Source organism: Rhineura floridana, chromosome 2 (assembly GCF_030035675.1).
Source record: "Rhineura floridana isolate rRhiFlo1 chromosome 2, rRhiFlo1.hap2, whole genome shotgun sequence".
Lineage (NCBI taxonomy): Eukaryota > Metazoa > Chordata > Lepidosauria > Squamata > Rhineuridae > Rhineura > Rhineura floridana.
In genome coordinates, this window is record NC_084481.1 from 173,796,511 (window position 1) to 173,812,396 (window position 15,886).

At 40.8% G+C, this 15,886-nt stretch overlaps 1 protein-coding gene across 6 annotated transcripts in view; it reads left to right on the forward strand.

The window, feature by feature from the left end:
- The first annotated feature begins 787 nt into the window (after nt 1–787).
- Nucleotides 788–15,886, forward strand: part of LOC133377431 (formin-like) — a 234,409-nt gene continuing 219,310 nt past the window's right edge. For 4 of the 6 annotated variants that reach the window (XR_009760707.1, XM_061611483.1, XM_061611487.1 and 1 more), the window contains exons 1-2: nt 788–3,156; nt 6,334–6,451. Coding sequence is in view for 5 of the 6 variants with exons in the window: in XM_061611483.1 (XP_061467467.1) it covers nt 1,612–3,156; nt 6,334–6,451 (1,663 nt within the window). In the remaining variant the exon portion in view is untranslated. The remainder of the gene's footprint in view (nt 3,157–6,333; nt 6,452–15,886) is intronic. The other 2 variants (XM_061611485.1, XM_061611488.1) reach the window with 1 other exon arrangement.

Consider the following 15,886-nt stretch of genomic DNA (forward strand, 5'->3'; position numbering starts at 1 on the left):
CCAGACCCTGAAAACCTGGCTCTTCAGGCAGGCCTTTGGGGTGGGTTAGATTTTAGTGTTCTTGTTGGAATTTTTAGGCCCTAATGTGAACTACATGTTTTTATGTGGCTGGCTAACCAGCCAGATGGGCGACTAATAAATTTAATAAATAAATAATAAATTATTATACTTTGAATGAAAACCCCTGCAGTGCATTCCTATACATATATACTCATAAATAAGTCCCATCGCGTTCAGTGAGGCTTACTCCCAGGAAAGTGGCTATAGGATTGCAGCTTTACCGTTTCAGATGCTGGAAATCATCTAATCAGGCTATGCATCAGAAAGAAATTGAGGGGGTGGAGAGGAAGATAGTAAGCAACTTACTTGAAAGGTAGTTACTCCTTGACTTGAATTCACACTGGGATGTCTTACTGATACCAAGACTTTTATACACAGTAGCTCTACTTGGAGTTTTGTAGTTACATCACTGTTGTTTTTGCTGCAGCAGACTAACACAGCTACCCCTCTGGAATTTATTCATATGTGCTTTCATTTTGGCTTTCCTGGAATGAAGAAATAAGATAAAGTGAAGAGTTCTAAGCAGCAAAGAAATCCAGAAATTAAGAAAAATGAATGAAGAAAAAGGATTTTGGAAGATAGTAGACATGCATGTTTTCACCTCTCCTCTTCTTTGCACAGTTAATGACTGAGTTCTGGGCTGTGGCTGTTTACCTTGCCCTCCCATATAGTTTCTAATCCATGGGTGTGGTTAAACTGTCTGATAACCACCTGTTTATGGTCCACAGAAATAGCTGTGCAGAGTGTAAGACACAGTAACGCGAAACCAGGCTTGTTGGTTGGTTGTTCACTGGCTGAAATCTGCATTCCAGATGAAACCTGTAGCAAAGCGGAAGAGTGATTTTTATTATTATTATTCAGCTTCAAGGGCACCACATTTAGTTAACTGCAGCTTTTCGGCAGTCAGAACTCTCCAGAAGTTAAAAGAAGACATGGTTTTGGTGAAGATTTTGAAAGATTTGTCTTCTCAGGATTTTGCAGTTTTGTAATATTTCTTCCCTTTGAAGGTTTTGCTAAAAACAGCTTTTGATCATACTGGGGAGCATTTCAAAAAACTTTGAGGAGTTTTCTGCTGACAAATTTTTATGACTCTCAGGCCGGCATAAGGAAGTAACAAACTGCAAGTACCAGCTGTTCAGTTTTTTTAAAAAAAATCTGTCTTGTTACTGCATTTTCTAGTAAGTAAAAGGCTTTGTGTGGCAGACAGGGCGTTAGACTTAGTGCAAAAAGTTGTATTTTCAACTGTGATTAGATTTGCCTTGACAAAAAAAAGGACCTTTGTGTAAACAATAGGTTTTGACGCTGCTGAGAAATTTTGATGGTATGCAACACGATGCAAAATCTTCCAGTTTTGCCTGTGTTCAAGTTGTAAACTTTGGCTGGAATTTTGCATTTCAGACCACTTCGTTGTTGGAAAGAGCACTGTGTGATCTGCTTCCCTCTGTGATGTTTGAGTAATAGACTGAATAAAAGACATTGCTAGGGAGCAATCATATAGAAATGAAATAGTATCTGTTCCAGGGATATAAGGACTATTGTGATTTGCCCAACATGGAAGCAAATCAAACTTCTGACTGCAGCGAGCTCTCCCATGTAGAGAGGGCAACTGAGTCTGAACCAGGCCAAACTCTCTTCACTAAATTTTCTATGAAAGCACTTTTTGGATTTACAGCTAAATTGGAATCTAGAACTTCAAAAGAGCAAGCTGTTCTTAAAGGATTTCGAAATGTCAGTGATATCAATAGCCATACTGACAACCAGGAAGTGAGGAGCAAAATGAATGGAGATGATGATCCGGATATAGATAATCTACTTTCAGAAATAATGCAGGCGGAAAGCACAAGCAATGCTGAAGCAATTTTAGAATCTGGAACTTGCAACATGTTTGCTCTGGAGTCTGGTGCCATTGACCCAGTTGTCTCAGGAGTGGATGATTGTGTGCTAACTGACCTGAAAGTTATAGCTAGTGCCTCAGGTAACTGTGAGGTTGATGTTAGCAAACTCGTTGATTCCGAAGGCAGTGTCCCAGACACTGGTGCTTATGGTTCAGCTGACTTGGTAATGCAGGAGGAGAATGAGCCATCTCTTTCCAATTTAGATTCTCTTCACTGTCCTTTGTCTGAATTCAGCGAACAAGATGACAAGGATGCCATTCTTATTCAGGGTACTTTGGTTCACACAACAAGTGACACAGAATCAGACAATGAACCTACAGACCTAAACGATGATGGAAATAAAACAACGAAACTTGTTTTAAATTGTGCTGTGTCTGTAGAGGATAATGACCAAAATAAAGAAACGCTGGAAACAGAAGGATATAGAGAAATCGATGATACTATCTGTGGAGATAGAACAGAACAAACTCTACCAAATTCTAAATCTCCTTCATCAGAAATGGGTGATACACTGCAAGAAATTTGCTCAGATATCAAAGACACAACAGTAACCAATGAGAACCAAGGAGAAGATGCTCAGGAGCCTGTAGAAGAGCAAGGACATCTTGCAAGCAGTTCCAGTGTTGCATCAATCCAAAAATCTTCAAGTGAGAAGACCTTTCAGCTTCCTGCCTTCTTTAGTGGATTACGTGTACGAAAGAAAGGATTGTCTTCAGATCTGGAGGAAACAGTCACTGAAATCAAGCAGAAGGACAGTGATTTGGCTATGCTTAAATTAAAACAGCCGGTTAAAAAGTCTAATATTGCACCTGACTTATTAACTAAAAGGAAACCAGCAGAGCCTAAACCTACTCCTACCTTTCTGGAACAACTCTCTCAATTCTTAGGGCCAAAAAATGAGGATAAAGATTCTGGTGAGGTAGTAAGAGAATCTGGAAGCAGTGAGGATGGCCAAGAAAGCAAGTCTTCCATGAGAACAGAATCCTCTTGCGCCTCTGAAGAGGCAAAACCAAGTCCTGCTGAATCTGCACTGGATGCATTTAAAGCTTTGTTTACACGCCCTCCCAAAAAAGAGACAACGGCCGACACTTCAGAGCTAGAAGCAATAAAACGCAAAATGAGACATGAAAAAGAATCATTGAAGGCAGTATTTGAAAGGTCTAAATCAAAATCAGGTGATGAAGCAACTGATACAAAACCAGTAAGTTGATTAATTCTCTTGAATGCTAGGTCAAATACTAATTTGATAACTTGATGGATGTGATCTAAAATAACCATGGTAAATGCTGATGTAGAAAAAACCCAAGCAAGTTATCACCATACTGAGACTGGGATTGCTGTTTTGACAGTGCCCAGCATCAGAGTACTAAGCTGTATTGGTGAATTATGTGCATTATGAATGGTATTGTGTGAAACAGCATTTGAAGATGGTTGACATGCAGACATTTATTTATAATCTACATAGTTCTTTAACATGCAAAATACTATGATTTGGGACCTCATAACAACACTGTGAAATTATTCACATTTCAAAAATGTACTGAAATTGAGGGATGATTGACAAAGTAATCCAAACCCCTTTATGCTGGGTTGGGTGAGGCCTTGCTGGCCTCCATCTGCCTCCTTCCGGCTACTTCCTATAGAATTACTTTCCTGACACAGAGCTCCCCCTTCCACCCACCGAATGCCTGGGCAGGTGAAAGTGTTACTGTTACGATCCCTGCCAACAGAAAGCCCAAAGCCAAGCTTTCTAAAGGTGGGGCAGGGGCAGGGCTGATCTTCCCCAGGATGCATTGGATTCCAAGCCATCCTTGCTGCTATCACATGACTGCTTCGGGCCCCATCGCACCATCTCCAGGCTGCTGCAACAACCCCCCTGCTCTCTCTTCTGCCTGCAATCATGCACAACAGAGGTGTAGGTGCATCACTGGCCTCACTGGGCTAAAGTAGGGGGAGCTTAAATTGTTCTGTAATTTGCCTACAGCTATTAAGGTTGTGGCTGATCTGGAATTTGCATTTCTAAGTTTCAAGTCAACAATTTATTATCCACACTAAAAACAGTTAAAATAATGATGTTTATTTATTTATTTTACTTATTCCATTTCTATCCTGCCTTTCCTTCAAGAAGTTAATGGCAGTGTGCATTTTTATCCTCACAACAATCCTGTGAAGCAGGTTAGGCTGAGAGGTAGTTGCTTGCCAAAGGTCACCTAGTGAGCTCCTTGGCCAAATGGAGATTTGGATCTGGATCTTCCCAATCTTAGGCTGTAAACACACTAGTTGCCAGATCAAAGTGTCTCGGTTAGCCACACCCTGAGGGAGGGGCGGGCGGGATGGGTTTATCTGCCAAGCAGCTGTGAAATCTCTTAAAAGCAACTTTTTAAAAAATGCACTCAAGGGGCTTCTACAGGTTTTACAGGGAAAAGGGGTAGGGTTTGAATAGCATCTTGAGCCCCAGTTTTCAGAAGAGAGAAGTAGAGACTCATTGGAAACAGCAGAACAGTGAGTGTGTTTATACAGCCACAAGAGTGGCTGTATACTATAGCCAGTATGGATTTTTCGCATTCCTCAATGTTAAATTGAAAATACCCCCATGCCATTTTGCTGCTTCCCATAAGCTCATTTCAAAACAAAACCATATGAATTTGTAGTCCTGAACTCAGAAACGCTTGCTTAACAACTCCCCTATGTTTTCATGGCAATATGCAAAGCAGTCAGAAAGACTTGAGAGTTCAAAGGGTAAAACAAAAGAAAAAAAATCCAGACCCCTGTTGGACTTTTTTCTGTCAGTGGTCTCCTAATTTGTTGAAATTAATTAATATCAGCTATGTTCAGAGTGCCTGTAATCCTATTACTGACTTTTCCCCATATCCTGACCTTTATCTTCTGCAGTTTAAAAAATGCCTAGCTGATTTAATTAATTTAAGAAATATAATATTGAAGTCTATTATTACGTCAGGCATGCTCAGTAAGAACCAACTGTCTGTATTCTAAAAGCCAGACTCACAGTTGTTTGGCTGGGCTAATCAGGGGCCACACCCAGGCCAGACATTGATTCCACTTGAGACAGGCCTGGTTTCCCCCAAAGAATCCTGGAAAGTGTAGTTTGTGAAGGGTGCTGAGAGTTGCTAGCAGACTCCTATTCCCCTGACAGAGCTCCAGTGGCCAGCATGGTTTAACAGTTAGTCCCTCTTCTGGGAATTGTAGATCTGTGAGGGGAATAAGGCCTCTCCTAGCAACTCTCAGCACCCTTCACAAACTACACTTCCCAGGATTCTTTGGGGGAAACCATGACTGTCTAAAGTGAAATAAAGGTCTGGTGTGGATGGGGCCAGGGACAGATTTGGTTTAAATTTGGGTAGGAGACTACATGTGCCTGCTGTAGAATAAAAAGGTGGGGGGAACCCTGAAAAACAATGATACTGTTCACAATGTTTTCCATTTGGAAAGGAAAGGGGCTTTCCCTCTGCCCAGTGCCCACCCACGGAGTCTCCTCCTTAGTGAAGGAAACTTCACTAAAATTGCAAAGTAAATCAAACATATTTAAAGTGATTATCTGAACTATATCAACTGTGTTAATATTGTTGCTTCCTCCCTGCTAAAACAAGATCAGCACAGCACATCATGTTTTTGTTATTTGGGCTGATTGCAAGTGTTGCCACCACTCACCATATGCTCAGAGGCACATGTTACCAAATTCTTCCAAGCTACACAGGAAGTGGATAGGACTGTGAAAGACCAACCCAAATTGTGTTTGCATGTTTACAAAAGTGTAGGGCAGTATAATAACTCAGAGAGGAGGTCAGGTCTCCTGCTCCCTTGATGCAATCTCTATAGCTGCTCAATTTCCCTGCTTTGTAAAGTTTGATAGAAATATCTGTCGGCTATAGGTATGTTCTCAAACCACAAGGTTTTTGTTTTACTATTAGTAAATTCTTTCTACCCTTAGTCGATCACGTTAACCACTGAATCTAATGCCATTGTGAGTTAAGAGTGTACTCTTTATTATTGGTGGGTAGTTTCAAGTGTGCAGTGGGGATGCACATGGCTGCCCCAGCAATAAAGATAATGGAAAAACCCTGCCCATATGGAGCTGTATTGCACATCGGATACTTCCAGAGCATTGAGTCATTATGATTATACTATATGAATGAATAAACAAAAATTGCTTTAGAAAAAAATCCCAAAGTATCAATGTCACAAAATTGTGAGCAAGTTTTCATGCTCCTGGGTGCTCTACTTCAGGCTGAGTGTTAAGCAAAACAAAAAATGAGGTGGGGGCAAAGAAGAAAAAGTTTATAAACAAACGTTTTTCAACATCATAACATTTTTATATTTTATGTATTTCTTAAATTATGTTTTTGTTTTCTTTTATCAGACTGATGTAGCCCTTTCAGAGCAGGACGACAAGACTCCAGGAAGACTCCAAACAGTCTGGCCGCCCCCCAAAGCAAACAATGAAGAAGAGAAAGTAGGATTAAAATATACAGACGCAGGTAATACACACTGGGGAAATTTTTATAAATAACCTGAAGTTGCATTGTTACCCAGTTTCTAGCACTGGCTCTTTCACAATTGTTGTATTATGCTGAAAATAAAAGGTCAGTTGTAATTTTTCTGGTGCTGTAATTAGTTTTCAAAGGCTACCAGGTAGGAATTTTGTTACAGGCAGCTCTTTCAACAGGTGTGCATAGCCTGGTGAATCCAGAGTGTCACAAACCCATCTATAGTAGTACAGGAGGTTCCCAACCCATGTACATCTGTGGCAAAATGAAGCCTGGTGTTGTACTTTATATATGATGTAATACCTATTCTTCTTACAAAGATATTACATCAGTGCAGGAAAAAATGTCGTGTGAAACATATTTTACTGCTTCTTCAATATTGATAACAGGTCAATAATGCAAAGGCATGTTAAAATAACCGTCAAACAGGAACAAAAGCACAGTTGCTGTCTGCTCATATAAAGTGGTATTGTGGCAATCTCTGTGCCAATTTTTTTATTAGCAGCTTATTTTGTAATAGCATGTGTTTCTATTATGTTAAAAGCAAGTTGTGGGGGAATGATATTTTGCAAAGGTCTTTAAATGTTGCAGGTAAAGCTATGTTAAGTTAAAATGGTGCTTCAGTGTTGACACCATAATCATTTCTTAATATTCTTTGAAAGAGAGAGAGACAGAGAGAGAGAGGAGTTAAAATGTAGAAGGAATAATATTAATTTTTAATTTACTCCTATTCTGTTTCCTGAAGTTTCATCTTCACAAAAGTTAAACATTAAAGCACTGGCAACATACCATCATGTTTGATGGTCACTTCGTGTATTTTTCCTCCTGAGAGCACAATGGCATTGGCAAGTTTGACAGGACAGGATTTGGCATAGGCCTGAAACAGCACATAGGGCTTAACTGGTCTACATCCCCTTTCAGTCTTCTTCTTCACATTCTCTCATCACAATATGAGCAACCTGGTTCTACCTCTTGTGATGACCACAGTAGCAGAAGGGCTATGGTGAGAGGAAAACAGGGCCAGGTTTCTACCACTCCTTGAGTGAAGGTTGCAGAAGCAATAGTCTTCTGTGAGAGACTGTTCAGAGACCACTGTGACAGAATTTATCACTACTAAAGACCAGTCTGGTTACCTTCAAAGCTGTGTTGCCTATATGCTATGTTTGTTGCTCAGAGGGTGGGTGGGAGTGTAGACTTTAAAAAAACCAAAAACTTATTTTTAATTGAAGCATTTTATTTTGTCAATATTATTTCCTTTAAGTGTACCTATTCCGCTAATTAAGTGGAATAGTGTGAGAAAGGTGGAACATTGTGGATTTTGTGTACAGTGCTACTGGCTGTTCCTGTGGTCCTTTGAGTAGAAATCATTAATGTACCAAATGCATTCTAATTTGTTCAGAGCTTGAATTCTGAAGTAGTATCATTACTCATCCCATGACTGAAAGAGATGGGAATTTAGCAGTGACTCAGAGAAAACAGGATGGAAGTTCAGATGAGTTAGGCAGAGGGTGTGGCCATCTATACAGGCTATAAGCCTTACTTTCATGCTGTTCATACAAGAGGCTTTGGGATTCCTTCTCACTGTTGTACAATTGTTCTTGAAGCTGATCCAAATGATCCTCCAAACACAGAATTCTTTCTTATTCCTGTTAGGATCAGTGATGCTATCCAGAACTATCTACACATTGTGCTGCTAACATCTGCATTGTTTTCTTGTATGGTTGTTCATTGGGTTGTAGTTTAAGTAGGTGCAAATTGTTGCCAAATAGTTCATTCCTATTCCTAAGAGAAAGTGGGATATGCCTCCTTTCACTGACTGTGTTTAAAACTGTGTTTTATGTCACGGTTTTCTCTTTATGTAGAATATATTTTTCCTGGCCGTAATTGGTGCTTCCAGATTGTTGCTATTTTTGGATAGGATTAAATCACATACTAGCAAATTCAGGTCATGCAATTAAAGTTGACCTGGAGCTCTTGCACAACAAACCTGCTTCCCCGCCCTCAAAATTGGACTTTTTGCAATAAGGAAAGTGGTGGGGAAATGCACTGGAAGGTGTGGGATAACATTTGCTTGGCATAACACCATCTAACCTTCCTACAAACAAATCACGATAAATGCTCAATAGACAGGTTGTCTGGTAGTGACCAATAATACTCCGGTTTAACAGTTACCTAATCTACCATTTGACCATTCACCTTGGGCTTGTTATTTGGCCAGTAACATAAAACACAAGCAGCTATGGCCATAGAAAATAATGTAGTCATAATTTAGGCTACTTTTTTTTGGCTGTGAGTTAGTTTACAGTAGCCCGTCAGGCCTTGGCCTATCTCCAGGATGAGCTGCATCTGGGGCCAATTCCAGATGTAGATGCATGAGAATCGTAAGGGCAACAGCTGTTGTCATAGATATGACGGAGGTTAGACACCGGATCAAGCAGATGTTCTGAGCCCGTGGTTCGAAAAACACTTTGTCAGACAGTCAACTCAATCTCTCTCTTTAATCAGGAATTGTTTTATTAAACCAAAGAAACAAATGGTATACAAAATTTCCAAGAAAGCTTACTGTCTCTGGGGACAGTGGACGGTGATGATAGTGAAGTTTGATGGCAGAGAGAGAGAGTTCTGGCACAGAGCTAGCTTCTGAGAGAGAGACAGGTAAAAAAAGAATGTTGTCCTCTGGCGCTACTAGGCTGGCTGCCAGCTGTGCCAATGGCTGAAACAGACTGAGTCAGGTTTTGGAGGGGAAAACTAACTGCAGGAGACTAGTTAGAACTGACCAGTAAAAAGGGTGATACTACCTGACAGGAAGTTACTTTATAAGTAAGGGAGCATAGAGCTAGGCCCCTAGAGTACCATAATGCTAACGTAATAAATACATTGTTTAACACAACAGAGGGATTCTCCCTATGTACAACTGTAAACCCTGCAGAGGCAGCACAGAAGACATGGATCCAAGGGCACAGAGGAAAATGTGGAGTCAGGCAGAAGGTTGAGTCCCAAGGCAGCAACAGAGGGTTGGAGGGGCCAGAAACAAACGCAAGCTGAAAAGCAGATGGGGCAGGGTCACAATATGTGGCAGCAGGTGTGTAGGCAGAGTCCTCCCATTCAAGGTGGGATCAACCAGCTAACATTTGTTGGAGGTTTTTTCCCCAGGACCCATCCTGGGATTCTCCACAAAGGCACTTTCTGGGACAGTGGTGAGGGACCTTTTCTCTGTCAGGAGCCACTGAACCACAAAAACAAATCGAGCAAAAAGCAATTTAATTTTGTGTTGTTGGTGTTGGTGCTGTTTTAGCGCAAGAGAGAAACCGTTCAGTGCAACTTGTTTTCTCAGTGTGATGGCCTTAGTTGCTTTTCCTTGGAGAGTCTGGTTAACTAGGGCAATTGAGCTTTGTCTGGCACATACAGAGCTCCTTTGTTGTCTCTCCCTCCCCATTTCTCAGGTTGTAAATTGGATTGTGCTATTTTCCTAAGCAGCTCCACCTCAAAGTTCCTCATGTCTTTTTTACACAGCAACAAGAGTGGCTCTATACTATAGCCAGCATGGCTTTTTGCATTCTGCAGTGTTAAATTGAAAATACCCCCATGCCATTCTGCTACTTCCCATAAGCTCATTTCAAAACAAAACCTTTCAAAACTTATAGTTCTGAACTCAGAAACGATTGCTTAATAACCCTCTAAATTTTCATGGCGATACACAAAACACTCAGAGAGAATCTAGAGTTCAAAGTCTAAAACAAGAGAAAAAAATCCAGTCCCCTGTTGGACTTTTTTTTGTCAGTGGTCTCATAATTTGTTGAAATTCATTAAAAATCCCTCCCTGCCCTTCCCCCAGGTCAGTTTCACCTATGCTAAGCATGATTGTACAGGAGTAAATCCCACTGAACTCAAAAAGCATGCAAATGATCAAACCTTCCCTCCCCTTCTCCTCCCTCTTGCCCCTTCCCTCCCCTTTGCCCCTCCCTCCTCTTCCAATCCTTTCTCCCCTCCTTCCCCTCTCCCTCCTTCCCCTCTCCCTCCTTCCCCTCTCCCTCCTTCCCCTCTCCCTCCTTCCCCTCTCCCTCCTTCCCCTCTCCCCTCCCTTCCTCCTTCCCTCTCCTCTCCCCTCCCCCATTCTCCTCCTCCCCCATGGTCAGTTTAACGCATCCTAAGCATGATTGCACAGGTGTAAATCCCACTTACCTCAATAAACATGCAAATGATCAGACGTGTCTCCCTCTCTCCGTCCCCCTCTCCTTTCCCTCCCCCTCCCTTCCCCTTTTTATCCCCTCCTCCTCCCTTCTTCCTCCCCTCCCCCCTTCCTTCTTCCTCCTCCTCTGCCCACTCCAGCCCCTTCCCTCCCTCCCTCATGGTCAGTTTCACCTATCCTAAGCATGATTGCATGGGCATGCAAAATGATCAAATCTGCCCTCCTCCTTCCCTCCCCCCTTCCTCCTCCCCTACCGTCCCTTCTCCTCCCCCTCCCCCGTGTTCAGTTTCACCTGTCCTAAGCATGATTGCAGTGGAGTAAATCCCATTGACCTCAATAAGCATGCCAATGATCAATCCATTCTCAGCAAATGTGCACAGGATCTCATTTTTTGCCTTCCGGATTAAAAAGCAGAGAAATTCACTAATAGGCAAAAAAAACATTGTGGTTTAATAACGTACCTATAGCCAATAGATATTTTTATCAGACTTTAAAAAGCAGGGAAATTGAGAAGCTATAGTGAATGCACCAGGGGAGCAGGAGACCTGACCTTCTCTCTGAGATATTGTACTACCCTACAAATTTGTCAAAATGCAAAGACAATTTGGGTTGGTCTTTCACAGTCCCTGGAAACGCCTGATTTGACCATGGTGATGCATGCCTTAGTTACATCCCGTTTAGACTACTGTAACGCGCTCTACGTGGGGCTGCCTTTGAAGACTGTTCGGAAACTTAAACTGGTACAAAGAGCTGCAGCCAGAGTATTAACATACAACTCCCTTGTTACAACAGTTCCACTGGCTGCCAGTTTGTTTCCGGTCACAATTCAAAGTGCTGGTTTTGACCTTTAAAACCCTACACGGCCCAGGTCCAGGCTATTTGTCAGACCGTATCTCCCTATACGAGCCTGCCCAGGCCCTGAGATCTTCAGGAGAGGCCCTTCTCTCAGTCCCAACACCCTCACAAGTGCGATTGGTGGGGACGCGAGGTAGGGCCTTTTCGGTGGCTGCTCCTAGGTTCTGGAACTCCCTTCCTAGGGAGGCACGAATGGCCCTCTCCTTGCCATTCTTCCGTCAGCAAGTAAAGACTTTTTTATTCCGACAGGCCTTTGGGATAGAAGGTGTTTAGAATTGGGCTTTATAAGGCTTGTTTTATTGTTTTACATTATTATCTGTATTATTTTAAATTGTTTTTAGATTTTTAAGTGCCTTTTACGGTTTTAAGGTTATGCATAGTTTAATTGTATTTTAATTGTATGCTTTTCTATGTTTTTAACTACATGTAGTTTTATTTGTAAGCTGCCCTGAGTTCCAGTTTGGAAAAAGGGCGGGGTAAAAATAAAGTTTCATTCATTCATTCACAGTCCAATCCACTTCCTGTGTAGCTTGGAAGAATTTGGTAACGTGCCTCTGAGTATATGGTGAGTGGTGGCAACACCTGCAATAAGCTCAAATAACAAAAACAAGACCTGTGCTTTGCTGATCTTGTTTTAGCAGGAAGGAAGCAAAAATATTAAGCTAGTGATATAGTTCAGATAGTCACTTTAAATATGTTTGATTTACTTTGCAATTTCCTATAGTAAATCATTTTCTTTTGCTTCTGTTTCTGTGAATATGTGGAGTACAGCAACATTTTGCATAATTTACACTAAAAAAACTCCAAAAATAATTGTAGGATAATGGCACTGACTATTCTGCAGAATAGTCTCCAGTGGACATGAGGAGTGTCTCAGTTTGCTCAAGATAAAGCAGCGGGAGGTGAAATTTATTTTAGCAAATTTCTAGATGTGCTCTATGGTTTTAATTGGCCAATCCCCACCCTTCCTTAAGTGGAGTTTAAGCATAGCAGGCTGAACACATGCATCTTGGGCAGGCCAAGTTTGTTTTTTCCAACAGCTAGATTCATTGCTCAAGTAGCAACGTATTATAATCAGTCTGATTTTATATCAAACTGCAATTTCAGATTCAACTGTTAATATACTCAAAATAGAAATAGAATATAACCCCGTTTGAAACACAAAGGACTGTCTTCACCATCATATGACATTGACCAATAAAAAGCTTAGAAATGAATAAAAATGAATTTGACACATTTTTTTAGGATGAGTAATGAGAGAAATATAATTTTCTAGGTTACATTCTCTGTAGAAACAGTAACACAGGAAAGAAGCAAAGTAAGCAGAACACCAACAATTATATAAAAAATGAAATTCTCCATCTTTGATTGCCGTTGTTGCCACCACTCACCATATGCTCAGAAGCATGTTATCAAATTATTCCAATTCACACAGGAAGTGGATTGGACTGTGAAAGACCAACCCAAATTGTGTTTGCATTTTGACAAATTTGTAGGACAGTACAATATCTTAGAGAGGAGGTCAGGTCTCCTGCTCCCCTGGTGCATTCCCCATAGCCACCCAATTTCCCTGCTTTTTAAAGTTGGACGGAAATATCTGTTGGATATAGATATGTTCTTAAACTGCAAGGGTTTTTTTTTGCCTATTAGTGAATATTGTTCATAGATCCTTTGAGTGAAGTGGCCATGCTTCCCAAAGGCGGGCATTTTGATGTTATTGGCATAGAACTTGTTATGTTTTTTTGATCTTTACTGCATTTGGTTGCCACATGGCCTGGTGGTATTGACAAGGGGGCAGCACGCAATGGGGGGGGAGTGGCCCCTCAAAATATGATACAGCATTCTGTCCAATGGTGCTCATCTCGTTACTCCTCCACTCCTGTCTTTCCCCAGCTGGGACAAAGCAAATGCTCCCCCAGTCAGGGATGGGTGAGAATTTCAATTCAGTTCACATTTCAAGCTGAATTTATAAAATTTGCACTTTCCAAAACAATATGAGAACCCAAGCACAGCCATCCTTCGAAATCTGCATTTATTTGAATTTTGGGATGCAGTTCACCAACTAAACAACATTCACAAAAATGCATATACTAGGGGAAAGTGTGTGTAAAAATGAATACATGAGTGAAAATAACATGCAAAAAGGCATGAAATGATGAGAAATGGCTTGCAAAAATGTGAACCTTTTTCAAAACTGCCTACAGAAATGTGTTTATTTGGAGAAATTTGCACTACAATGGTGGAGAATTTTCATGATGATTTTCTTTTTAAAAAATTCACAAATCGCTATAGAGATGTAGAGAACTGAATTTAACATTGGAAAAATGAGAAACTGGGAGAACCGAAACAGACAGATCATTCCATCCTTGCCCCCAGTCTGCTCCAGAGGGTTTGTAGGGATAAGGAGAGGAAGGGGAAGTCCTTTTGGTACAGGAATAAGTCCATTGCACAAGCAAGATGCCACAATTTCATATCATCCTATCTGTCACAGGTGTTGGCTAAGCTAACTTAGTGTTCTCTCATCAGAAAGTTTAATACCCAGGTGGAAACATTAATATAACATTTGAAACCGCTTTTTGTTGCTTCCTGAGTGATAAAATTTAGTCCATAAATGTGTAGATGGAAACTTCATAGACTTCCAAAATGACGATGAAATCTAAGGATGTTAAAATATTTGTGCCATATTTAGCTTTTATCTTTATGTTACCTGGCACTGGCAGTATACAAATACTGAGTATTTTATTTCTAAATTATGTTCAAATGGTTTTGAGTTGACAATGAACTATGATGATATTGTAGAGTTCATTTCTATTGTAATATTGTCATATTTGATATTGATTTAAAACCAGCCATTTTTGTTGGGTTTCTTTTCTCTATGTCTTTTTTGGTTAAAAAACTAATATTTAAAATGTGAAAGGTAGCAATTACCATTGACTAGCTGATACTGTTGGAAATAATCTTAGTGAGATACAATTCATGTCACACTTCATGTAGCATTTTTCTCGTAAATTCGTTTGTATGTTTACCAGTCTCTGACTCATTATTGCCTTTTTTAAGTTACTTCATCCTGCAGCAAAGTCATGCAGTCTCTATGGCATCTCAATTTCCATGGCAACAGACTTTGACACTATAAACACTATTTTTATTTCAGTGCAAGAAAGAGAAGTAAGGTTGTGAATGAGAGATCTCTTATTAAAACAAAAAAGCCTGAAATGAAATATTAAGATACAACTATATATAACAGAAAAATGGGTTTAAGATGTACAGTAGGGCCCCGCTTATATGGCGGGTTCCGTTCCGGACCCCCGCCGTAAAGTGGAAATCGCCGTAAAGTGGAACCCCATTGACTTTAATGGGGCGCGTTGCGCAAAAATGCTGCAAAATGCCGCAAAAGCGGCTTTAAAAGAGGGGAGGAAAGCCACCGCATTAGCAGAACGCCGGGAAGTGGAGCGCCGGGAAGCGGGGCCCTACTGTATTTTGAATCGCCCTACCATGATTTACAGTGCATTTTAATTAAAGTAAACTGCTTTTTCACTGAGAGATGAATGAACATTCTGCATACAGGCTTAGAAGTTGTGATTTTTGCGCATGATAAATGAAGGATTTTGAAGATTTCATCCCACTAGTTTTTTTGATTGCAGATTTTATATAGTCCAAAAGAGGGGGAAATGATTCTGCTCATTTCTTATAAATTTACGTTTCTACTTTGCAATAAATGCCTAAAATGTAAATATACTGTCTTCAAGTCAATTCCGACTTATGGCGACCCTATGAATAGGGTTTTCATGAGGCTGAGAGGCAGTGACTGGCCCAAGGTCACCCAGTAAGTTTCATGGCTAAGTGGGGATTCGAACCCTGCTCTCACAGGTCGCAGATATTTCTGTTAATTTAGCTTGCAGGCAGTCCTATATGCTTTAGGGCTAAATGTGTCACTGCCAATCACATCAGAATTGTAAGTGTGTGGGGGGGGAGGGGGATTTTTATCAGAACTGTCATCGCCACAGAAATCACTCTCTCACCCCCGCACTGCAATCAGTGGTAGGAATAAAGGTCCCACTGGTGCCAATTCCTGTCACTAATTGCAGTGTGGGATTTTTACAGAGATCATGTCTGGGAAATAACCTCCTCACCCCTTGCAGTCCCATAAAATTATTCCCTTCATACTCACTTCTAAATAAATAAATAAACATGAAGTGATGCATAGTGTTGTACTCAGTGAGGCTTTGCCCCATGCCCATATAAAGAATAGAAAGGTAGAAAGGTTATTAATATATAACAAGGAAAACTTGTGCTAATCTCAAAGCAAAGGGGTGGGCAGGTAAAATCCTAAACAGGCAAATCTGCCTGCCTGCAGCTAAGGGCCAAACTGCCTTAGATAAACT